This window comes from Molossus molossus, unplaced genomic scaffold, assembly GCF_014108415.1.
Source record: "Molossus molossus isolate mMolMol1 unplaced genomic scaffold, mMolMol1.p scaffold_m16_p_6, whole genome shotgun sequence".
Taxonomy (NCBI): domain Eukaryota; kingdom Metazoa; phylum Chordata; class Mammalia; order Chiroptera; family Molossidae; genus Molossus; species Molossus molossus.
This window is the reverse complement of record NW_023425399.1, coordinates 84,650,119-84,677,798: the sequence shown is the minus strand read 5'-3', so window position 1 is coordinate 84,677,798 and position 27,680 is coordinate 84,650,119. Positions and strand designations below refer to the sequence as shown.

General features: G+C 37.5%; 1 protein-coding gene across 1 annotated transcript in view; it reads left to right on the top strand.

Annotated features, from left to right (window-relative positions):
• The window catches only part of KLHL14 (kelch like family member 14), a 98,116-nt gene that overhangs the window by 65,303 nt on the left and 5,133 nt on the right, over positions 1-27,680 (top strand). Inside the window, exons 4-7 of the mRNA XM_036245202.1 lie at positions 9,053-9,142; positions 16,882-16,960; positions 24,655-24,845; positions 24,927-25,085. Of these exons, the coding sequence (XP_036101095.1) occupies positions 9,053-9,142; positions 16,882-16,960; positions 24,655-24,845; positions 24,927-25,085 (519 nt within the window). The remainder of the gene's footprint in view (positions 1-9,052; positions 9,143-16,881; positions 16,961-24,654; positions 24,846-24,926; positions 25,086-27,680) is intronic.

Genomic DNA, 27,680 nt, shown 5'->3' with positions numbered 1-27,680 from the left:
ATCCATTTACAGAGTTGAGTATTTGTTAGTGATCCTTTTTAGGTGTAGAACAATGAATAGTACAATTTCTCACTTCCCCCAAAAGTACCATCAGGAAGACACTGTGTTGGTGCTTAGGAAAGGGAACATCAACGTGACGTCAAGGCATTAGCATGTTTCATCAGTGTGTCTGCAAACACAACCCTTTATTAAATGGGGAAAAAAAGTTTTGGAAATAAATTGCAGCTTTCATTCCCAAAGATTATTTTACTTTCTGAAAGTGAAAATAAAACTATTTTTAATTTCTAACTAACATGCGAGGAAGTATCCAAAATAAAATAGCTGATATTGAAATAACAATCATAATTTAGGAACGTATTAGTAAAAATATTCCCATTAAATTAAAAATAAGGCAGTTTTGCTTTAATAGCTAACAGAAGAGAAGTGCTATTTTAAGTCCCTTCAGCTTCACTCGTTGTTAGCAATCCCCACTTCCCACCCCCCGCTTAAGTGTTCAGAGCTAAAACTGTAAGTAAACAAGGATTTATTAAAAATCTTTGAGTTTGGCACAATTAGGCCTATGCAATATGTCACAGTCTTTGAAGAACTTATAAACTGCCTTTGTTTAAAACTAACATGTGGACTGCATAAAGGAGGACCTCTGTCCTAGCAGCCATAGAATCCTGATCTAAAGCACATCTTCCTCCCTTTCTCCCCTTTTCTTCCTCCTGCCTTCCTATTTCTGGTACCCATCACATCCTCTACAAATTCCAAAGAAATAAATCCCACAGTCTCCTTTAGCTAGCTAGCATTCACTCATTTGTGCTACTTACATTCATTGATTCATTAATATTTCTAATTACTTTAGATATAAAACCTATAGCAGCCCGGCCAGTGTGGCTCAGTGGACTGAGCATCATTCCATGGACTGAGAGGTCCCAGTTCAATTCCCCATCAGGACACATGTCCAGGTTGTGGGTTCAATCCCCAGTGTGGGACATGGCAGGAGGCAGCCGATGGATATTTCCCTCTCTCTCTCTCCCTCCCTTCCTCTCTCTCTCAAAAAATCAATAAAACCATTTTTTTTAACAAAATAAAATAAAAGCTATACAATGCCTGAGTCTGACTCTGCCCTAGGTCCTGGACACAACACTCAGATTAAAGCTATAGAGACGACACAGTCTAGCCTCACCAAGCCCATAGATCCTGTAGGGGTGACACCCAAAAGACAGGCAATTTCAGTACACTGTGTCATGACTTGGCAAGTGTACAGTACAGGCAGACATTCAGTACAGTAACTGCACAGAGAAGACAGTGACAAAGTAACACTCATTCTCAGGAAAACTCTCCCTCAGAGACAGTTTGGAACTATGGCAGAGAAACAATCTCTCTTGGTTTTTGCACAGCCTCCAAAACCTAACATGTGCACTTTTTTTCCAGATTTATACATCTTGAACGCACTTCAAAAATGTCAGTCTCCAGGGGGACTATGGGAACCTGGCTCATTGTGTGCAGAACAAGTTGGGAATGAGGGAGAAAGTGTTGGCAACCTTTGGATTAATTCAGAACCTCCACCAACTCAGCACTGGAATCAGAGCATGTGAATTTCTTATGGGATTTAATTTTCCAGACTAACTGTCCATAATGATCAAATCATCCCCAATGCACAACACATTTCCATTTATTGGTACTTTGCAGAGATAGAACAATCCAAATAGGAAAAAATAACAGATACTTTTCTATAGATTATCAATAATATCTATCAAGCACTGCTTTATGTAAGATGTTTCAATACGTATCTGTTTTCTATCTGCAGAGAGACATAGGCCAAATTGCTAGGTCTTTGCAGAAAGACTGGGTGGTAGGACTAAACTAACTAGTAAATTTTTAAACATTTTTGTTTCTCAATTACACTTACTATAAAATTGAAAAAAAATAGTAAAAACAAACAAAAAACTTCTGCAATCCCATGGCAAGGAATACTCATTCAATATTATTAACATGAGGCATCTTTCTTTCAGGTTATATTTGTTTTCAACAGCATGTAACTGCTATTTGAATTTGCTTAAATGAGTGAATATTTCACAAATATGTATTCTAGTAATGCCACACTTTCAAAATGTCATTTATTTTGCCAGTTTAGATAACTCCATAGAAAAGCACTTTAAAGACAGAAATAATATAATTATAGGTAGCATAAATTATGATATCAAGAAATCAAAAATCCAGCAGAAAAAATATATAAAATGCAAGTCGATTTTAAACATATAAAATATGTTCAACCTATATCATAGTTAAATAAATGCAGATTTAAATTTTAACTAGATCTCAATTATTCACTTATGGTATTGGCAAAGATACAAATATGAAAAAGGGTACAATGTGATGACATACATCAAAATGTAAAATGTACCCATGCTTTAGCCCAGAAATTCCACGTGAGGGAATTAATCCTTCAGATAAACCCCTGTGTACGTGTGTTGTGTACCTACAGGACACTCTGCAGAGCACAGTTTGCAATAGGAGCAGCTGTCAACACATGTCTCCTCTCCATCCTTAGGGCCCCTTCCTGATCAAGCCTCCATCATCTCTCATCTAGACCACCCTCTCAGATCCCCCTCTTTTCCCTCTTCTACCCACAACATCTGGGGCACCCAGAATAATATTTTAGAAACATAAATCAGATTATGTCATCCTGCTGCTTAGAACCCCTCCAGTGTCTTTCCATCCAGCCAAGAATAAAATCCACACCACTTATCCTGGTTCATAAAGACCCACCTGCCCAGCCTCCGCCCCCTCCTGACTTCCTCTCACACCTCTTTGGCCCTTACCTTTGGTGCCCCAGTCACAAAGGCTTTCTCTAGGCTTCTTGGGCACATCCAGCTCCTTAGCACTTCAAGGTCTCTGCATGGATTCCCGCCCCCCTTTTCTTTCCTAATGATGACTCCTTCTCATCCTTCAAATTCTACCGGAAATGCCATTCCCCACTGAGTCCTTCCCTGACCACCCCAGCTAGAGTAATGACCAGGCACTCCCTCTCTACATATTGTCCCATTTTATTTCTCTTTATATGATGTCACCACCCGGCTGTGTTCCTATGTGTTCTGTATTTATTTGTTTATGTTCTTCCTCTTGTAATGCAAACACTATAAAAGCAGGGAATAATCAGCATAGTTCCTGTTGCATTGTCAGCAACCAGAGAGCTGTCTGCACATAATGAGTGTTTAGTAAAATTTGTTGGATGAACTAATACATGACCATCAGGAGGGAAGGGACTACACTGTAGGATACCAATCAAATGGGGCTCTGTGAGACTATTAAAAAGAATGTGGTGGTCAATAATCCCAAGTTTCTCCTTTGATCAAGACTTCACCATTGCACCTGATCTGCCCTGGGTTTCCCCCTAGACCTCATCTCAGATCCTGCTGTTCCTGGTATTCTTGCTCTTCCTGATACACTCTGCACCTATGCCTCAGGGCCTTTGCACTTGCTATTCCTGCATCTACATCCTGCATGGCTCATTTTCATCAATCTTCTTTTCAACTCAGAAAGGCCTTTCCTGACCACTATCAAAATGCTTCACCCTGTCCTTCCCTCTCCTCTGACCCTGCTCTGCTTTCCTTCATTGCACTTGTCATTTGAAACAAACGTGCCTATTTATTTGTGTACATGTTTCTTATGTGCTTCCCCTGACTAGAACATTCTTTGTTGCTGTTAGTCATGACCTCCACAGCAGGTAGAACATTGCCTGGCATAGAATAGAAGCTGAAAAATATTTGGTTGGTGGGGAGTAAATAAATGAATGTATTCTTGTCTACAAAAAAGTAAGGTATTAAACAGTGGGCCCGTTGAACACTGCTGCCTTTTGTGTTAAAGAAAATGACTCATGTATAATCTCTCTGAAGAAAAATCAAGAATATAGTAATAGTGATAGCTTCAGTGGTAGGGTGCACAAAGGCTAAGGGTCAGGAATGGAAGGAAGACTTATGGGTCCTACATATGCTAATTCTTTATAAGATTGCATTTTCACCATGAACATTAATTATTTTTTCAAAAAAAGTAAGAAGTATGCCATATCTGACATTTTGCAAGTTTATGTATTTAAGACCAAGAGGAACTCAAGGTCCTTCTAAATGTGACATTGACATGATAAATATTCAATAACCATTTATTTAACTAGTTTATAAACTTGGCATAGCCCTGTGCAATCTCTTGTTTCGATGGGCATGAAAATTTTGTGGTTCTGGAGAATTCCTATAACTTTCTTGTGGAAAGGATACACATTCTTTAGATATAAAATATGGGAGAAAATAGTAGTGTCAATCTCCAGAAGAACAAGGCCTTCATGAATACAACAAGCCCCTGTACATTTGATATGCCAGGAAAAGAGCCTATATGCCCAAGATACTTGAATCAACTTGCAAGATTGAAACATGTGCTCATTGTTTACAAATAAAAAATAAAAACTTTGCCAATAGGCTCTACACACCCTTAACTGGCTTATTTGCTCAGTGTTTTTCTGGCTCCATCAAGCAAATGCATCCTACTTTAAGAAAACCCATTATTTGAATATCAGATTTATAGGGGAAAAAAAACTTTAAAGGAGTGCCCACTTGCTTTAGTTAGGATTCCTTCAAATAGGGAAATAATAAACATTTAAAATATAATTTAATTCAGAAAAACTATACAGAAATTTCAGGAACACCGTCACTGAAGACACAGGTACTCAGTAATTACTTGCTGGTTGGATGAACATACCTATTGAAAATCAGTAGAGTGAAATGGATAAGCGCATGGGTTGGGATCCAGATATCTCTGTGTTTGGATCCCTCTGCCATTCATTAGCTGACTATGACCTTCAACAAGTGACTTCACCTATTAAAACCTCAGTATTTCTTAAAGAAATAAATTGACTGAGCCACACCTCCCTTGTAGTTAGTTGTATTAAATGAAAGATATAGATAAATAAAATATAGGTATATTTTATCATATATTATAATAGCATATATTAGTTCCTTCTCTTAATTTCTGCTTGTATGAATGGGAGAAAATGAGTGGCAAGAACACAAAATAAGTGTTATTATATTTTCAGCGATATAATATAGGTACCTATATATAAATATAATTTTATACACACACATACACATGTATGTATAATCTTGGCATATAGTAAATATTTGGTAAATGGTGATTACTATTGTGAAAATAACACAAAATATGTTCGCAAACATGAATTTTATGCATAACATTCCAGGATATTTTATTGTACTGGTACAGGAGGAGTAAAAGACTGTGTAACTGATATTTTTATGGCCTTAAAGTCATGGGAAAACAATTAATAGGTATATAAGTGAGTTGGGGCAGAGATTCAACTTGTAACAATTGCTAACATCTATTGAGTGTGTGATAATTAGTCATTCTGCAGAGTAAATACTGGGATTCCGTATCCTTTCCAAGTTTACTTTATAGTAGTACCTGCTTCTTATTTTCTTAATTAAAAATATTAGATGTGAGTTTTTATTTAATTTCCCAGGCTAGAATAGAACTTCACTTGCTTGGTGTGGAAAAGGCAAAAATGGTGCAAATTGCTTCATATTTAGAGACGAAATAGGTGTATTCCCACAAATGACCAAAGGTTTCTTTTTTTTTTTTTCAATTTTCTGGCTTTTTCTCCCTCTCCTTCTAGCACTTGCAGTTTGTTTAATAAAAGTTGAGAATTCTCACAAAGGACCTTACAAACACGTGCTATGAGATTTTAAATCTGATTTGAAAGTGCCTCTCTCCTGCTCCCTCTGAGTAAAGTGACCTTTTTAAATGGAGGGAAGTGGGTTTAGATGACAGTCATGATAAATGCGGTCATGTTCACTCAATAAAATAAGGCCCAGTGCATTTGAGGATAAATCAGTGAAATGTACAGCCCCACCTGTCTGTCTCCATCATTCATTTCCACTGTCACTTTCACAGTGGCTGATGGATCACAGTTGCTGTAAAATTAGACAGCCTTTAATCTCATTTCATCCTGATTAGCTTCTCTTTACCCTTTCCCTGTAACTCACTGACTGACACGCTAAAAACTACACTGGGCTGCATGTGAACACGGAGCGCAAACTTCTCCTCCAATACCTGCCTGTGAGGGCGAGGTTAGTGTCCACTCTGGAGAAATCTGGGAAAAGGCAGGCATGTATTCTTTGTTATTTAAAAAGTAATCACTAAGTACAACACCTGATGCCATTTTAAACAGATGTTTGCCCTTGCTCACTGCTCTATTTATTTTACTTTCCTTTGGGTTTAATCAAAAATCAAAGAAAACAGGTCTTCTGCAAAATTCAAATATTGATTTCATATAGTTTTCTTCTGCCAGGCCAGTGTGGCTCAGTGATTGAGCGTCGACCCATGCACCAAGAGGTTACCGGTTCGATTCCCAGTCAGGGCACATGCCCAGGTTGTGGGCCATGTACCCCCTCAGTGGGGGGCATGCAGGAGGCAGCCAATCAATTTTCTCTCTCATCAATGTTCCTATCTCCCTCTCTCTCTCCCTTCCTCTCTCTCTAAAATCAATAAAGAAAAAAAGTTTTAATATAGTTTTCTTCTAATAAATTTGGAGCATTTTACATTCAGCATAATTTCAAAGAGCTTTTGTGTGTATTTATAGCCTCTTGATCCATAGTAATAATTCAAAAGAGACAATAATTCAGGAATGAGAATACTGAAATACTCTGACAAAAAATATAGCACACAAGGTTTAAAAGCAAGAGTGAATATGTGTAGATGCATAAGAATACCTTCAAGTAGCCTTTATATTAGAACTTCAGAGACCTTCTCTCTTATTTTGAAAGTTTCAATAGTTAGTGCAATAGTTTCATTTGTTTGCATAAAGCAACAAATAGGGGTAATCAAATGAAAAAGAGGCTTAAGAATAAATCATCTCTTCTTTCCTTCACTTAATGTTTGCTTGCCTGAATGGGAGCCATGAATGGCAAGAACAAAATACAAGCGTTGTTATATTTTCAGAGGTAGTGCTGTATTATAAAGCTGGATTTCCTGTTGAAAAGAAGGTAATTCATGTTTTATTATTTATAAGACTTGGGCATTGAATGGGCCAAAAATATAAAATAAATATTGGAAGAGTGGCTGTCATCAAGTAAGTTGGTTCTAGTCAGTGGTCTCTATTCTTACACTCTTGTCTCACGTGAGTAAATGCATGCAGATGGCAATCAATGCTCTAAGTTTACGCTGACCAGATGACATGATGGTGAACTGAGTAGCACCAGGCTGTTCATGAGATACATAACATATGGGTAGCATAGTTTGTTTGGGGGATTTTGGAACCATCATCATAATCCGAACAATGATGAGTTAATTTTAAAAAAGGATGTTCAAAACATATCCAATCTCAGTTGCTCAATGAACCCAACAAATACTAGCCCCAAATGGATTCTAAGAAGTGAAGCCTGCAGAATATATACAGTTGAAAGCATTTCCCAAAGAGACAACTGAGGGACGAGGGGGGGAAAGGGCATTCCTGAGAGGACCCCCTAAGCCAATCTACTTAATTAATGCACCTCACAAACCAACAGCACACCCAATTTCTTCTATGTGATCCCCCAAATCAGGGGTTTACATACCAATGCCTTCTCCCTTGTGGATATAAGTTCAAAAACAAGGAACGGTCACAGTAAAAAAATTTTTAAATTATAAAATAATCAGAACTCCTGAAATCCTTTAGTAAAAAGCTCCAATGATCTGATTTGCTCTTTCAGAAGCTGTGTTATAGGTTTCAAAGCTTTGCCTGTTTCCTATTATTTTTCCTTACATATGTTAGCCTGCCTAAGCACATTCTAAGGAAAATAAAAAATAAAAATAAATTAAATGAGAGATATGTATCATCCAACATGAGTTGTGTATAAGATGGGCGCACTCTCTGTTTTTCCCTCTCTCTCTGTCCTCGTTGGAAAAAGAGCACAGAGTAAGAGCTGGCCTTGACTCATACTGATTTCCCACTGCACTGGTTTCTTAAGTGCTCTGTTGATCCGTGTCAAGCAATAAGTTCCCTGCCTGAACACGCACACCACCTCCCCATTTTTCCTCACCTAGATTTAAGGTGCCCATATGATGAGCTGAACAAGGACATCATTTTTACTGCTGGTGTCACTGGTCCCAAACCACTGCATGTGTTATAACTAATACTGTGTACGTTTACATTTACCATATGATATTATAATAGCAGAGATTAACAATGCACTGCTCATGGGGGGCCAGGGGTGTCCTATTCTGGTTGTGTGTGTCTCCCAAATGAAAATGTAAATGCGAACACAGAGAAACCTGGCTTTCAAGGGTCTCTGAATAACACTCCCCCCCCTCACAGCCACCACAATGGGGCAGGGAGAAGGGCGAGCTGAGAGGAATGAATATTTGTGGTGTTCCTGACAGTTTTTATCTTTGTTACAGAAGAGCTCCTAAGCAGATAGATAGAAAATGTGTGATTGTGCTGCTAATGACATTGTACAGGAAATTAAGCGTATACATTTGGAGAAGGCATTAAATCAGCAGGACCTTAATTTAAAAACTTAAAACTGTATGGAAATTCAACTTGCTCATTGCTGTGGAATAGAAAGCTACCAAGCACACTGAGTCTGTTTATGGAAAGACTGCCAGCCAACCAAGTTTGGGCTGAGCATCTTAATGGCTCCAAGTGTATGCAGAGTTATTTCTTCCAAGAAGTAACCCCAGCCCTGACCATTTGGGAGTTTCAATCATTGTTTTAGAATGAGATCCTCATCATCAGGCAAGTGAGGAGAACTTAAGAATCGAAAGCAGCATGACAGGTTGTTCTTGACTAATTTGTGGAATAACATTATGTAAAATTAATCAAAAGGGGTTGGGTTTGCAATTGCTGGGAACACACCACTGAGCCACTGTGGACTGGTGAGTTCCTCGCTCTGCTGCTTGGCTCTCTTCTTACTGACTTTGCCTCACATTTTATACACTTTGGTGAAAGTAAATAACAAGTAAGCCAACGGGCAAATGCTAAGGTGGAAAATTTCATACATCTGTTTTTTCTTCTCGATTCCAGTTATGCCGTACAACAGTGCCCACCACTGCGTTGTGGAGGTAGAGAATTTCTTGTTTGTGTTGGGCGGAGAGGACCAATGGAACCCTAATGGTAACTATTGAACAACGTCATAGTGGCTGCTCCACAAGTATGTGTGTGATGAAAGGCACTAGGAAGAGTCCAGTCTGTCATTATTGTGGAAAATATGTATCTGTGCAGCAGGGACAAGAGAAGTAGTCAGTGAGTTGGGCTGACAATTGGAAGGAGGGTCAATCATTGAGCGAGCAGAGGACTACGCAGTAGAGCATTCACTCACCGACTGCCTGGGGATTTAGCTCCGCACTGACGCCCCAGCCCTTCTCCTTATCCATCCCTCGAGGGATGCCACAGCCCAAGCACGGACTCCCTAGAGGCAGGTGGCAAGCTGCAGCTATTAAGCATTCTCACCACCTTCTCCACCACTCTTCTCCCATTTTTCTAGTGCAATACTGGTTTCCATAATTAAGCATAGTCTGCAGTCGCGCTGTACAAAGCCTTGACTGAAGTTTTTTTTGCAGCATTTATTACTCGAAACCCATTCGAGTTGTCCCACCTTTTATGGGCTTCTTCCACAGATCATCCACCATCCTCCCTGTGGATGTGATTACTTCATAAATTTGTTGCAAAGAGAAATTAAACACTTTAACCCATTCCCCAAGCCAAACACAGGGAGAACACCATGCCTTGCAGAACACGCAAAATTATCAAGATATTTTTGGAAAGCTTGCACGTGGAGGAGGAGTTGCAGTTGTAGCCTTCTGTGTAACAGAGATAATTATGACTGAGAAAGCATAAAACAGCTTGCAGGTACACATTTTCACTTTAAAACCCCAGAACATCCAGATGAAATTACATATACTGCATATATTTTATTGTGAATGCTCTCTTTCAGCATCTGCACCAAGGCAAATTATAGAAAATTGTTACATCTGTTCACTCTAGAAAATGTTAAAGGAAAACAACCCAAGCCACCCTCTGAGAACATTTCTTTGAAGTGAGGGGGACATTCTTCCTCAAGACCTGCAGCTTTGTTGGTTCATATCTTCAATTGTTGGGAAGGAGACAGTACCTGGGCTTTGTGAGAAACAGATTTGAAACAGGAGCAAAAATGATATGTACTATCTCTCCTCTAACTTATCTTTGCAATGATGGCTTTGATGTTACCAAAAGCCCAGGCATACATACAATGCCCTGCAAACTCCCCATTTGCTGTTTAACCTGTCCTTCCTCAGAAGTGATTTCAGCTGAACCGAGCATTTGTAAGTGAACACCCAGTGCACTGTCATCAAGTTTATCTAAGCAAAGAATCTGCAGAACCTCCATTTTAAAGGCCAGATTAAAACTAACCCATGACCAAAAGAAAAGGCTGGAAAGCCCTGTTTCTGATGACAGTGCTTTCTCCAGCCACCACTCTTCCCAAGTGGAATCAACCTCTGTCAAAATGCCAGTCTCGGTGCCACAACTGTGTTCACAAAACTCCATGAACCTCCCAATCCCATGAGACAGACCTTAAGCAACGACACAGAAAACCTGCACCCTAGATTCCTGTACCCCTCAAAATGACCTGTAACTGTTTCTGTTCAACTTCTATCAAACACACAGCTCAGAGGATTGGGTAGGGGATTCGAGAAGAGTTTAATGGACGTATTCCTTCCTCTACTCTAGAAAATCAAGATTTTTATCTTTGAACTAATTCCTACTCCCTTAAAACTGTGCCATTGGACCTCATTGATTTGCCTCCCCCACCCCTGAAAAAAACAGCAGTTTGCTGTAAAGCCCTCAGTGAAGATGATATGAGAAGACTATGGAAAGCCCTGCATTGAATTTCCTGTAGGGCTGCCGGTCACCGCCCAGCGGCTCCTTGTGCAGACCCATGTGAAGCATTCTTGTCTGACCACAGTCTTGAGTCACTTTTGAGACTCACGACGAATGCTATTCATGCGATTCGATGTGTATCTTCTCTTTTGTTTTAGCTACTAGAAGGCTCAGAATTGAATGTTAGTAAAACCGTAGTTACTGTATTTTAATTTTACTTTTAGTCTCAATATGGGCCTGTATCTCTTTCTGTAAGACCCTTTTTAATACCTGGGGTGTTCCACCTGCAATGCTGAGTCATTCTGTCCCTGACTTGTTTGGCAAGTGAAATCATTTAGTGTGGATCTGGGGAAAGTGCTGATGAACTCTGATTGGCTCTCCTAAATAGAGAATTGTTACACTGTGAGGCAAGCGGCCCAGTCTTTTTGTACCCTCATGTCAGTTAGTCAGTCATTGGCTGAGGCCTTCTCCCAGGTGGAGGATGAAGATGAGCACTGAGGTAGCCTGTTCAGCTGGGGGCCATTCACCAGAGTGGGAGCAGGTGTGACCCTGAGCACCCAACACTCACAGCAGGTAGGAAATGAGTGTGCCAGTCTAGTAAAGGGATCTGGGCTAGGAACTAAAATACACATTCACCACAATCCTTTCAGTGTTTTCTATGTAGCTTCATATGCCATCCATCTGGTAAACCATAGCTGACTTTTTTAAACATTAGTAGTAGTATTTATTTTGGGCCAGGAACTTGGCTACGTATTCACATCACTTCACTTAATCCTCTCAAGCATCCTGTGAGGCCTCATCCATGATTGCTCTAGTTACTAGAGTCTATTTCTACTATGAGGAGACTAAGCCTGAGGAGGTTAAATAACTTGCTGGAATCAGCTTGCAAGGAGCCGAGCTGGTTCAATGTAGGTCTGTCTGACTCCAGGGCCTTAGTCTTTAAACCACTATACTATATGCCTTCTCAGACAAACACATATTTGGATAGATATGAAACAACAGTCATGGTTTTCCATTGATCTTGTGAAATTAAATCAGTGTTGTATCACAGTGGCAAGTAGCTCCCACTCGCTCAGGAAAATCTCTTCATCATTTCCCATTTAGAAAACCATGAAGAAACGCAATCACCTTAAAAATATGTGATATTCATATTATAATATCTCATGAATCAAAAACTAAACATTGACCCAAAATTTATAAAGGATAATAACCCTGTGATAATATATATAGCATGCTTTAATTTCATTTTTGGCAGGGAGGAAAAATTTTAAATCCATGGGTTGAAATATTATTTATATGTCAGTTCCAAAGATGGAATTTTCTTAAGTTAAACTTGAGTTCTTATGAAAATGGTGCCTGAGATGCATGTCCTTTAATGAAATACAAAATTGTAAATTTCAGCATCTGCTCATAAAACACAAACATATTTTATTTATTGATTGTTTTGATTATAAGATCAAAATTTGAAGTTATAAAACATGGTAGTTACTGAAATATAAGCAAGATATATATTTTTTTCTACTTAGCCATAGATATTAACTCTTATTAACTTCCTTCATGTCATTAGTGATAGAAATGCATTATAATAGTCTAATATATATGCATATATTCTGTCAGAGCCCTAATTTACAGAGAACCAATTTACATGTGTCACTTACTGATGACTTACTCCCAAAATACTGCTCATGGGCGACTTCCTTTCACTCCCACTTTCTCCCATTCTGCCACTGACAGAACTGCCACCACTTGCTCCATTTGACCTGTCACCTAAGGAATAGTCAACAATGGTGTCTGTTGGCAGGGCATCATCACAGAAAACAAAGGAAAGGAAGAAGAGTTAGAAAAAAAATGGAAAAGATGAGAAAAAAACGAAATGAGTGAAGAGTAATCCCAAATTCCAGTGGAGGTGGTCACCACTCTCAAGCTGCTAATAGGTTTCATTAGAAGCCACAAGGCAGGAATGATAACCTTATTTGGTCTCACCTTCTTCACTCCACCACACTCATTTCTGAGGTTCGTTATGACCTCTGCACATCCTTTGCCAACTCCAGAATGTCTTCCTTCTTTTTTTCATCTTCCAGTCCATCTTTATCCCTTTTTGGCACCATTGACCCTGCCTCTGGAAACTTTCTTTATCTCGCATGTATATCACACCAGCCCCTGTTTAATCTTTTTTCTGAGTGAAGGCTACTACCATTACAACCAGAGGCAAACATTCCAGTGTCTACCGCCACTGCTCAGCATGTGAAAACACTCTGCCCTGTTGCAGAGAGGACACAGATGTCTTCTTCCCAAAGGAAATTCTAAACCAAATTTCATACAGAACCATTCTTATATGGTGGGTATGTTCTATATTCCTATTAACAGCATTAATCTTCAGATGCATTTTGGAATTAGCCCTGGAACCTAACTGTCGAGAATATTTTTTTCTACAGAGAAATGATTACAATTTCTACAAAGACTCCCTTATAAAGCAACTCTAGACACAATTATTCCTTGAGTTAGAGCCTCCCTTTGTGGAATCCAAATTGTTTGGATTATTCTCACTCCTGGAACTCTTAACTCTTTCTGTACATTCCCCAATGAAATGTAAGTTACCACCTAACTAGATCACCCAAACCCTCCCATGTGATCCTTCGAACTCATGATCACACATCAACAAAATCCCGACAGTCCTTCAACTCTTCTCTGAATGGTTCCTTCAACTTCTTTTCTAATCAAAACCTGGCTATTTTCCCAGCCACCCTCTCTGATGGGGACTAGGTTTTCCAAACTTCTTTTTCTTCATGTTATTGGGGGCAGGTAGCTTTTTTACTTCCTCTTCATTGCCAGTCCCACGCCCTTAAAACCCATCACTTTAAAAGATGTCTTCAGATTATACCTGCTGCCCCTTTTTGTGGCAGCTGTCACCTGTTCTCCTGATAATGCCACCTCCTTCACTTGACTCTACCACTTTTTCACTATCCATCATCCCCTCGTGTCCTTATGTCCCTCCTTACTGAGTTTATATGCTATTGTCCATCCCTATAATCAGTCACACTAGTGCACACACCTGCAACCCTCGTGTTCACCTCCTTCCATTATACTCACCTAGTGAAGCCTTGGTCCTGGTTACACCCATTCTGTTCCACCTCTCCCCTGCCCCTAAGTTACTAAATGTGGATATAGAAAACCACACAGTCACTCTGGCTAATAATGAACCATGCTGACTACTAGACAACTCCTCTAAATTTTCCTTATCAGTACACTCTCCCACCCTCCAGTTTAACTGTTTCACACCTTCTCTCTCAAAACCTCCCTCCTCATTCTCAGTGCATAGCCTGCCTTCTTAGTTCAATTATAATAGAAGCAATCAGGAGATAAAAATCTTTATCCTGCTCCTACCAAATCTATTCACTTATGTCCATGGCTACCCATGTATTCTATCTTTTTTTCCTCTGATTGTTTCTGCTCCACTGTAAGGCCTATTCTTCATTCCCTCTTGCTTGCTCAAGCACCTTTACAATACTTCTGAACTTAAAAGCACAAACAACCAAATAAAAATTTCTCCGGATGTTGCACCCTCCACCTCCAAAAGATTTATTATTCATCTTCTTCTTTTTATGGTGGAAGTTCTAAGATGCACTTATCCTCCTTTCCCTGCCTCCTCACATTTCAGTCAGCCTGGAGGAGTCCCCACTTAGGCTGTCATTCCCACCATCCACTGAAGCAGATCTGTACAGGCCAGCACCTGCCTCCATGTTACCAAATCTTATGGTCAGTTCTCAGATGCTACTCCTCATTTTTTTTTTTTCCTTACTTATTTTGAGAGAGAGGGGAAGGGAGAGAGAGAGAAAGATAGAAACATCAACGAGAGAGAACATCAGTTGGCTGCCTCCTGCATGCCCCCCACTGGGGATTTGGCCCACAACCTGGGCATGTGCCCTGACCAGGAATCGAACCAGTGACCTCTTGGTGCATGGGTGGATGCTCAACCACTGAGCCATATCAGCTGGGCCTACTCCTCATTTTGAAACAATATTTCACACAGCTTCCAAAATACCACACTTTTCCTCCTATCTCTGACAATTTGTTTCCTTTACTAGGTTTCCTTCTTCCATCTCAGGGCTAATTCCCATGATTTATATTACCTTCAATTTCCATACCCTTGCCCGAAGGAGTTGCATTGTGTTCTATGACTTGAAATAATATTTCTGGAATAATATCCCCAAAATTTGCACCTGTAGCCTCATTTAGCCAGTGGCCTAACAGATAATTCCACTTTGTTATCCCACAGGCCTTTCAAGGTTAAGTCCAAAACAGAACTCATGACTTCTCTCCCCAACCCCCAAACCACTACTGCTTGGTCTTGCCCACCTCAGCAGATCACATGACCTTCCATCCAGTTACTCAGGCTAAAATCCTGGCCACCTTCTTTAATTATATCCCTTTTATCTCATACTAATAATCAATTAGGAAATTTTATTGGCTGTTTCCATACAATAGATCCTAAACCTGACCATATCTCACTGCCTGCCCCTTTATTCAACGACCTCCTGATAACTCCACTGCTTCAAGAGTGGCTCCTCTATCTTCTGCTCTTCACACAGCAGCCAGAGTAATCTCTGTAAAAGAGAAAATAGACAATATTCCTTGCTTGCTCAAACCTCCCTCCACCAGTGCCTTCCTATTGTTCTCATAACAAAGGCACAATCCCACACTAGTCCACAGGCACACTGTTCTGGACCTTGACACCTCTCTGACTTCTGTCTAAGTCACTCCAGCATTCTTACTGGTTTTGAATTCATGAGTAGTCAAGGGACTTTATACTCCCCTGCCCCACTGCCTGAGGCTCATTCTGCAGATATCTTCCTAGCTTGCAAAGGCATCTGTGACAATTCTATTAGTCCTTGCTTTATTTTTTATAGGCTATATCTACTTAATACTATATTATGTATTTGTTTATTCATTTACAAAAAAACATGAACTTGGTTGGCCTTTCTTTTTTTACCCATATAGTCTCAGAACCTAAAACACATAAAACATATCCTAAGTGCTCAATAGATAATTGTGCAGTTAATAATTGTTTTGTACACATGCCTATGTGAAAACACGTACAAGCACACACACACACACACACACACTCCTATCTCTTTATTCCTGTGCTCAAGTTTGCTACCTATGTTTCAATGGTTAGTTACACATATATGAATAAAATGCAGACTTGTAGAGTTAATGATTGTCATTTCAGGTGCTACACAGAAAATAGAATACACTCTTCCGCTTCCATTTCTTGATGTCAACCTATATGTAAAATAAGAATAATTTCAATACCTCATAGGCATTACTGTGTTTGTTAGGGTCAGCAGAAGGGATTAGCTGGTTAACCAGCTCCAAAGACATGTTTCCCATTCAGCACTTGCACCTACGATAGGTCACAGCAACTGTACCTCCCTGAAATACACACACAGAATGTACATGACATGCATAAATTAAAACTGTTTTCCTTAAAACTCTTACTGTAGCAATTACTTTTATTTCCATGGGGAGAGAGTGGACTCTACCGCTGCTAGAATTCTTGGATCATGAAAAAAATAAATAAAGCTCTAACCAGAGATACCACACAGGGTTGTCTCTGGAACTGATTATTTATAGGCAATAGTTTCATGTTTTTAAAGCATAAAAACACCCAAACCCAGAAATGTTTACCCTAACTTTGGGATAAAACTGGTTTGATAAACATACTTGTTTTTATTATGATGATTTCTTTATTTTTGTTCTAACTCATTTTTTTTTTTAAATGGGCAGAGGGAGAAGTGTGAAAAAACGAGAAACATCGGAGGTGGCTCATTTATTCTTCTAAGGATTTTACTGCTTCTGAAACTGTGTTAGATAATCCCTCGACTTAATTCATCCATTTGTTAAACCTGAGAACAGAAGCATCTTATAAAATACTATTAAATGTGGAAAACAACAAAGGAATCTAAGTTTTAAGTGTCTCAAATATATTTTTACAGGAAAACACAGTACAAATTTTGTCAGCCGATATGATCCCCGATTTAATAGCTGGATACAACTTCCACCCATGCAAGAAAGGTAAGTGTTTATTTCCTGTATCTGAAACATTTGTGGCGGCTTCACAGGAAGCATGGGTGCTGAATGGTTTTCCGTAATAAGGTATGCTAAATGGAACCAATGAAAGACAGATGAGGCAAAATACAAAACTTGGCCCGGCCAATGTACATTAACTGCCTTATTAACTCAATGGAGAAAAATAATCAAATAAGTCAATTATTTATCCTAACATAGGAAGAAAAAAAAATGGTATGGCTTTTCTTCCTTTACTGCATTCCACTGGTTTTTTGGCAAGCAGAGCTACAATCTTACTGACTATCCCACTCTCCTTGCTTCTGATATATTTAAAATTCTATAATTGAAATATAAAACATCTGTTTCACAGTATTGTGCATTTTGATGCAGAAGTTTCAATATTAAAGTTTTTAAGTCTCACTGACTCAAATCCTATTTATTTGCTTCCTCAAATATCTTTTCATCATACATTTAAGAACAGGTCATTTGTTAGCTTTAAAAAAAAAAAAAAAAAAGCAGTTTTATAAGGTGTCCTCTCATTTTTTAGGTACAGTGTTTATCTCACCCAATTCTCCTAGCACCAAAGGACAAGATAACAGCTACATTTATACCTATTTGGTTCTCCTGGCTGTTACTTAGGTATGAGGCCATGTCTTAATATGCCTATGCAAATTCACATGCTAAATTTTGAACTCTTCTTTTCAAATGATATCTCGATATCCTCTTGAGCAAACTCTCCAAAATATTAGTCAGTAATCGACAACCTATTTTCTTGATTGAATTATTTAAGAAATAATTTTTTTTATTTCTTTCATGACCCTTCACCTTAACATTTTCTGTTTTTTAAAAGTATTCCGTCACATTGCACTGAGATCAAATTAGATCCTTAATCACAAATTCAAAGTTAAAAAGAAATCTCCAGATCCTACCATTCATTCAAAAATGGACATTACTGCAGGAATCTATGAATCTATACTAAAAGAAACTTACCGACTTTCTTTTCCATAAGAGACTAGATGTATACACTGAAAATAATGAGGTACACTACATTAAAGGACCACAGAACTTTTAGAAGTATCTAGTTCAAAGGTACCTCAGTAAATTATGCCAAGTCAATTAATATCCTGACATACTTCTTAACCTTCCTGTTTCTATACATGGGTACATAAAAGCTGATGTCTTCCTTTTTGTTTCTGTCTTTTGGGTGTTATTCCTTAGATGCTGTTATTGTAGCTACATCACTTTACCCTTTAATCAAAACCATTCAAAAAAGTTTACTTAAGCAATATTTTAAAAATAAACACCAATAATATATTTGAAATGTCAGCAACTCATCACCATGGTCCCCTTTGCTGGGGGCTGTACACCACGATAATTAACCTTCACGCCTTGGGTTTGGGAGGCATAACTCACGTTGCGGTCAATTATCTCACTGTAGAGCCCCTAAGGATGAGAAGTATTGCTGCAAAACCTAATTAGTAATTTTTTTTAAATGTGTATTGTTTACTTGATATTCTATAATGACTTCCTCTGAGGCACTATGGCCTATCATGGCAGGGTCCTACTTAGACAATTTTTAGCAGCTCATTGACCTGATGAAAAGACCTGCCATGGTCTGTCGGCGCCCGGCAGCCACCGTTGACAGGATGGACTGTTTAACGTTTCTTTCTAAGTCATTATGGTATATCATGTCAGGTCCCTAGTAAGAGAAGGTTTTTTTTAGATTTAGAACAATCAACTCGATAGACCAAATAAAGAGCTCCTAGCAGAGCAGAATGGGAAAAGGCAGATCTCACAGATACCCAGTCAATCTTCTAGCTCCGTATCTCCAATGGGTTGGTAGATCCAGGCAGCAATCCATAACTTAAAATGAAAATTTTCTGTCACTGCTAAACTTCCATGTGAAATAGCAAGTATGATCAGTTACCAGTGTGGTCTAATTGGTGATTAAACAACGAAGAAAAAACTGAAATATACAAGACAGGCTACAGATCAGAATTTTCTTAAACCTTCAATTGAGTTAATTTTGCATTGGATCGATCATGAATCAAACTCACCTGAAATTTCCCACTCTACCCCCATTCTGTTAGCTGCTACCACACTGCAATAAGTTACCAAACTGGTTGAGAACAATAAAGACAAGTTGCAAAACACTCTGGGGTGACCCACTCTTACAGAGCTTTTTGGACAGATTCCTAGGCTATCTTACCTAATTAGAGTATCCAAAAGAGTATAAAAAGTGCAGAATACTGCCCCCCCCCGCCCCCCCAGTTCAGCCGGGAAATAGGCACACAACCTCTAGACTTCCTCAACCATGGGTCTGCTCATGAATTGCATGTGTGCTACCTATGAATTTACTGACAGAAATGATTAAACAAAAGTATAAATTTAGCCCTGGCCAGTTTGGCTCAGCAGTTAGAGCGTCAGCCCACAGACCAAAGAGTCTTGGGTTCGATTCCAGTCAAGGGCATGTGCCTCAGTTGCGGTTTGGTCCCCAGCCCTGGTCAGGGTCATGTGTCTCTCTCATGTCGATGTTTTCTTCTCTCTCTGTCCCTCCCACTCCAGCCGAAAAAAAAGTATAAATTTAAATGTCATGCAGAAGGGTTGTTTTGGTCTCAGATTTAGGACTTGATTCTTCAGAAAGAAGATGAGGGCAAATATGAAAAGTTGAATCAATAGAAATGCTTTGATGACTTTAGATTTTTTAATAAAAATAGACATGTTAGGTATTATTCTTATGGAGAGCTTACTCCCTAGCTTGTCTAGGGCAGGGAAAATAAAAAGGAAAAGCAGTTTGGAGAACAAAAGCAAAGCATATGTTTCACAGAGTAAGTAAAATCCAGAGGCAAGTACATCAGAAATTTTCCAGATTTAACTATTTTGTTTCTGGAAGCCTTACAAGAAACAGTGTGAGACAATATTCTGTTTGAAAATCTTTTGTTGTTTTTAAGCTGATGATGAAATTCAAAAATTTGAGATGAGATAATGTTGTAGTAATTCAGTCTTGTGCTGTAGGATATAAACTGATCACCCTAAGGGTAAAAAAAGAACATGTGAAGACAGGAACAATATTCAGGATTCAGTGTGTGTTTGCAGAAGTTACACTAATCCTTTTTAACTTATCTCAGTACATCGACTATCGCCTGTGGTGGTAGGGTAAGAGGAATGTTGTAGAGGGAAGGAATGAACAATTTAAAATACAGTGCAATCCCATTAAGGAATCTTTAATCATCTTGACTTTTCCAAAAATAGCCTAAATAGGCTAAACCAGGTGTGCTCTTCACTTGGAGAGGCAGGGCCGGGAGCAGAGACCTGGTATGGTAAAGTTTGAGCCTCAAACAAACATTCACAGTTGCTGACAGACCATTAACCAGTGTTTCTACAGTTTCCTGAACTCTCACTTTGGGCATGCAAGGGATCAAGTCAGAGACTCGGCATCTTTGCTATTGGAACTTCTACACAAAAATGCACTTTTTGTCAGGAAGTAAACCCTACTGGGGTTTTTTGAGGTTTGTTTTTGTTTTTGTTTTTTTCCATTTAGATCCTAACAGTGACACTGTGTGGATAAAGCTAGGAGTACACACGGAGCATCCAATTAAGAACACCTCGGCCAAAATAGAGCGAGTTCTGGCAGGCAGACTCAGTGTCTCACAGTGAGGAAGGAAGGAAAAGTGAGAAAATTGAAATTTAAACTAGATAAAAGGAGTTTACACTTCCAAAGAGAGATCTTTCTCTGTGTTTCCACTATCAAAACCCAACTAGAGGATTTTCATACTTGTCATGACTGATGGGCATTTTTTCTTAGAGCAATATGTAGTACATAGAAGAAGTACAACCCACATAGTCCATTTATTTTAAAATGGGACATTCATGAAATTAGGAAACTAATTATTTTAGAGGTTCCAAAATCTGTCATAGACTCATATGGCAGAGGGATCCTGATCTATCCTATTTCGATGGCACAAAGAAATACCTATGTTGAGATCTTTGTAGATATGTCAGTCTTTCCAGTGAAACATTTTAACTGAAAAGGTAAAATCACTAGCAAAATCATCTTGACATCATATTTTATAAGAGAGCAATTGAAATCTTGCTAGAGAAATGAAAGGAACCAATGGCCCATATGTATGCACTTAATTTTGCCATTGTAAACCTAGTTTTATATTTCAATGAGTTTTTACTCCTCTCTTCCTGGAAGCCCCACTTTTTTAGGTTTGTATTCCTTTGAAAATCTGATTAAATCTTTCTCCAAAATCTTTCTCCACATTCTTCCAAAGAATGCATATATGCAAAACACATATATACATCATTTTGTTACCATTTCAAGAGTGTTTCATGGACTCCTCAGAAGACAGGGGCCCAAGTTAACAACCCTTACTTTATGAAATCAGTCTCTCCCATTCTTTATCCTCCTTCCTACATTTTCCTTCCTCATTTTTCCATCATTGCTGTTCATCATCTTTCTGAATTGTCCACAGTACACGTTTTTCAAAAGTATCAAGAAAATATAGAAAAAACAAGCATAACCAAAATATTACTCTAAAACTATCAATACTACTAACAATTTCAGGACAATAAAAAAATAACTGAGCCATATGATCCCGCAATCCCACTTCTTCATATATGTCCAAAGGAACCAAAATCGGTATCTTGAAGAGATACCTGTACTCCCATGTTATTGTAGCATTATGCACTACAGCCAAGATGTGAAAATGACCTTGTCTGTCTACAGATAGTGGATAAACGAAATATGGTGTATGCATAAAATAGAATATTATTTAGCCATAGAATTGAAGGAAATCCTGCCATTTGAAACTGAAAGTTACGCTAAGTGAAATAAGCCAGATGGAGTAAGACAAACACGATATCATTTATATGTGGAATCTAAAAATGTTGAACTTAAGGAAACAGAGAATGGTGGTTGCTAGGTGCTAGGGGTGGAGAAAAGGGGAAGTGGTTGGTCAAAGGATTCAAAATTTTAGTTGTATGAATAAGTTCTGAGGATCTAATGTACAGTGACTACTGGTATAGTTAATACTGTATTGCACACTTGAAATTTGCTAAGAGAGTAGATCTTAAGTGTTCTCATAAAAAAAAATGGAAGGTAACTATATCAGGTGATAGATGTATTAACTTCATAGTGGAAATCCTTTTACAATGTACACATGCATTAAATTATCACATTTTACACTTTAAATATATTATAATTTTCTTTGTCAATTATACCTCAATAAAGCTGGAAATAAAATAAAATAAAACTGAGTATGTCACCATATATAACATATACCATACCTATATGGTAATAAATCATCTACAAAATTATTAAAGAATTAATTGTCACTTAAAATACAGGGGTGAGCAAAAATAGGTTTACAGTTGTGAGAACATGAAACATAGTTTATCCTTATTATTTATGTATTATTGTGTTATTTATTTGTATTATTTGTCTTATTATTGTTATTATTTTACATCCTTACTTATTATTTGTCGTTTAAGTAATGATGGCTGGTAATTTCACCAATGACCAACAAAAGTGGATATTTAAATAGTACTGTAAACCTTTTTTTGCCTGACCCCTGTATTATTAAGAAAAATCTATATGCAAATACTTTTTAATTTTATTTTTCAATTACATTTAACATTATTTTGTATTAGTTTCAGGTATGCAGCATAGTGATTAGGCAATCATATTCTCTACTAAGTGTTCCTCCCATTATTTCAAGTAACCTGGCACCATACATAGTTATTACAATATTGTTGACTAAATCTGAAAGTCATTATGCTAAAATCATTATTCCTTATGCTTTGCTTTACATCTCGGTGAATATTTTGTAACTACCAATTAGTACTTCTTAATCCCTTCTTCTTCTCCCACCCTTTCAATCCCCTCCCCTCTGGAGTCCATCAGTCTGTTCTCTGTCTCTTTAAGTTTGTTTGTTTATTTTGTTCTTCAGATTCCACATATAAGTGAATTCATAGGGTATTTGTCTTTCTCTTTCTGGCTTATTTCACTTAGCATAATACCTTCTAGGTTCATCCATGCTAATACAAATGGTAAGAATTCCTTCTTTTTCAAGGCTGAGTAGTATTCCATTGTATAAATGCATCACAGCTTTTTTATCCATTCATCTCTGGATGGGCACCTGTTGCTTTCATTTTTTAGCTATTGTAAATAATGCTGCAATAAACCTAAGACTGCATATATTCTTTTGAATTCATGTTTTGGGTTTTTTCAGATATATATCCAGAAGTGGAATCATAAGGCAGTTTCGTTTTTAATTTTTTGAGGAACCTCCACACTGGTTTCCACTGTGATCTATATGCAAACATCTAGATGGCTGATTTTAAAAAAATTCATTCAAGTAATATTAACTGATGAGTCCTGAGCATGAACAAAATGCTGCACACTATAACCAAGCACTCTACATGTGTATTTACAAATAATCCTGTAAGGAAGGTACCCTCATCAACCCCAAGTTACAGGTGAGCAATCTGAGGCTGAGGGGGGCTAAGTAATGTGTCAAAGGCCACATGCCTCGTAAATCATAGAGTTAGGCAATCTTATTCCAGAGACCAAACTGTTAATCATGCACACTGCTACCCAGAGGTTAGGGCACTTTGCAACACAACTTGGAAAATCTCCAAACCATACAAGTTTACCTGATTAAAAACTTCTGGGACTTCTCATCTTGCTATTGACATTGCTCAAGAGGCTTAGTGTCAATTTTTATGAGGATCATAATTCATCAAACATAAATTATATTCTCTAAGAGGCTTGGCACTTAACAATTATACTTTGTCAGTGTTGGACCATATGTTATCCTTATGAATATATAAGTCTAGTAGCATCAATGAGGAAAAGAAGCAAAGGGTTTGCTTAAGATTTCAACCTAGTCTTCCTAACCTTTATTCTCCCTCACCTCTCATATCTTATTAGGTACCAAGTCTTCCATCTTCCTTTAAAATATCTTTTTTTGTCACCCCTTTTCATGTCTTCTACTGAAATTGTAATGTAGGTTCTTAATACCTCATTCCTGGAGTATGGTCTACCTCAGATTGTTCTTCCTTTCTCAATCTTTTAAACAGAGTGAGATAATCTACTAAAGAGCCTCTCTTGAAAAGAAACTAAAAAGTATACCATAGCTTTGTAAGAATCAACACTAAATACTACATCGGTGAAATTCCAATAACGGGTTATTTAACAGCAAATTTTCAACACTATATTCAGTTCACAAAAGTTTCTTTATTTGCCATACTACTGGGGGGAAGAAAAGAAAAAGTGATAATTGAAGAAAAATTTTGATGATGTAGTTCTCTTATAAATTGGGAACAATGACCCTTGAAGGACCATAAAGAAAGTGAATGTCAAGATAATTTATTATTGTTACATTATCTACCTCATTTTTCACTTTGTCTTACTGAGCTGTGATATCCTTACAGGCTACCAAATATCCCAAACATTAGTGAACACTTTACCAGTGTATCAAAAAGCAAGATAAAAAGAGCTAAAACAAAGATTTGGTGAATTGCTTCTCTACTGTTACTTGAATATTAGAATGTCAACCAGAATGGGTAATGCAGATGATTTCTGTATAAGGTCTGACTTAGAAGATTTACACCCTTTTCTGAAGCTGAATATCCTTCCATTTCCTGACTGGGCTCCTTTTGTGATTTACCGTGGGTTGTTGTTTTCATTGTAGAAGAGCCAGTTTCTATGCATGTCGGTTGGACAAACATTTATACGTTATTGGTGGAAGGAATGAAACCGGCTATTTGTCCAGCGTGGAGTGCTATAACTTAGAAACGAATGAATGGCGTTACGTGTCCTCTCTGCCACAGCCTCTGGCAGCTCACGCAGGAGCAGTGCACAGTGGGAAAATATACATTTCAGGCAAGTCATTCCCTCACTTTCTGCTACAAAGTTCAGTTCCAAGGCACTTTCTTGACTTGTATGCCTATGTTTAATTCACAGGGGGTGTACACAATGGAGAATATGTCCCATGGCTATATTGCTATGACCCCGTGATGGATGTCTGGGCTCGAAAACAAGATATGAACACAAAACGCGCCATCCACACTTTGGCTGTAATGAATGATCGCTTGTATGCAATTGGAGGAAATCATTTGAAAGGTCTTTTTTTTAAAATCACAGTAACATTTGCATCTCATGTTTCTTGCTAAGGGGGTTTTTTACTAGATAATCATAATTAATTTAGCTAAGTAAAAAATAATGTTGACCAAATAAAATCTACTCTGTGTAGATTACCAGTACCATTGAGCAAGCATTTATTTTGGCTCCTCTGCAGATAGGATTATTTTTAAGTTACCGCACACATTAAGGAAATGAATAATGATGTCTACAGAAAATGAAAAAAATTAAAGCATTAATAACTGGAAAAGCACAATTTGTTGTAACAATATATTCGGTAAATATAAATTATTCCTTATCAACAAAATTATAGTAATGGATTTTGTCCAGAAAATTGTTTTCTGTATTAATCATAAAAACTTTAGTCATAGCTGAGCAAAGAAGCTAATATGTGATTGTTCTTAAAGAAAACACTTAGAATTTCATGTCTAAATTTAGAATTAATCTCTTTTAAGAACCATCTATGATTCTCAATTTTTTTCTTCTATTTGCTTTTTTAAATTAAAAAGAAACTTATTTAAAGCATAGTATGTTTAGAGCCATGTCTTGGTTCCTTTCCTTCTTCGTATTTGTATATGACTGCAACTTTTTGTAGTATATGGGCATGTATGTAACTTTATGTGCATTTATATAACCCTGAATTTGATAGGAAAGTAGAGAGATTTATTATATTGAGAATGTTATTAACTGCTTTGGCCTCAGTTTCCTCGCCTGAAAATGAAGAAACTGGTCTAATTAGTCTCTAAAAACTCCTGCAGTTCTGACCTTCCATGATCCTTGAAATTAAACAAAATGAAAAGTAGGCTATCTGGGTATGATAGATAAAGCCCATCTGTGCATTTATTTTTCAGTTAGATACCCATCTTTAAAAATGGCTTAGACATAATTTTCTGTTTTTCTTAATATTATTTAGCCCTAAATATAATAAAGACCAGACAAGTATACATTTTATGTAAATATATCATGAGTGTTATTTCCTGGTCTGTCTGCTGCTCATCTTCGAGCTCTCCCCAAAGGAAGAGGATTGTCTTTACTGCTGTGAATCTTCCCTGTTATTCATTTTCTCCTTCCATGGTACTCCTTCTTGTCAACCCATACACCATGCCTTTGCGTCAATATGTTTTACATTAACTTTGTGGTTTTCTGCATTAAAATATAATTTCTACTAATTTCTTTGTACAAGAATGCCTACCTATTTTAGGAACTTTTAATATTTATGGTTATACTTGGACAGAAAATATTTGAGTAATGACAATCTAAATGAAAAATAGCACACACACACCAAATTAGGTTGGCTCAGGAAGGCATCGAGGCATAGAGCAAAGGGTATGGACTTTGCATCTAATGACTTTTGAATCCCAGTTATGCACCTACAGTTGTGTGGTCTTACTCAAGACATTTAACCTCATGTCTGTAAACAAGGAATGGTGATCCTTTCCTTGGTAGTTGTGAGGACTACAGTCTATGAGTATAATACATTTACTTGGTACAGAGAAGGTATACATATTCTCTTATGATGCCACTACAATCTTAGAACCAGGAATTTGCCAAATCCTCTTTCCAAGTATATATGCTTCAAAAATTATCAATTATCTTAATGGTAAAGGAAAGAAATATAGCATAGAGTTGCAGTCAGCACATTACTCTGTTTTTCCCTAATCAATATGATTTATTTTATATAAAAAGTTAGTGGCCTGAAATACTGTCTGCCTCTTCAAGAATGAAATTATTCAACTGTTTGATCTACCTTCTTAATTAATTTGAAGAGTCCAGTATGTAGTTTTATTTATGTTATATGTATTGTAATTGTCAGCTAGCAAACATCCATACCATGCATTGAACTAGGAAAAAAATCATTAAAGACAGTTTGCCCAATGACAATGAAGTCTCCACTAGGGATTTTTTGACTCCCTAAATTAAAAGCAGAAATCCAATAAAGTCCAGTAACCTAAGTTGTTCTCTGTGACCTAGTGACTGCACCAGCCACTAAGAAACTTCATCAGACGTGGGAGGAGAAGCCCTTCGGTGAAAGTTAGTCCCCTGTTCGAAACCTTGATCCTTAGTACATATTTGAACTGGTTCACATCATCATAGCTGTTTATCAACATAGTCAGGCTGTGAAAATGGTAAAATATGCTAAACAACAAATTTTAATTAATTTTAAAACATTTTGAGAGAGTTAAATAATCATTTAAGAAAAGCAATATAGTTTAGTCTATAAAAATGTGAACTTTGAAGCCTGTTTACTTGGATTCAAATTTCAGCCTATCTATTTACTCGTCATGTGGCTTATTCAAGTCATTAACTCTCTCTGTTCCTCAGTTTCCTCATCTATAAAATGAATATAATGGTATAACTATTTTATGGGATGACTGATAGAATTATGTGAGTTCATTTACTTAAGTACTTAAATAAGCTTATTGTTTAACTTATTAAAAGAACTCTATAAATGCTTGCATTAACTATAATTAATTTAAACCTTTAAAAATGTTTTAATAAACCATTTTTTCTTAAAAAAAAAAGCTTTATTGAGATATTGAGATATTATTTGCATGCCATAAAATTCATCTGACTTAA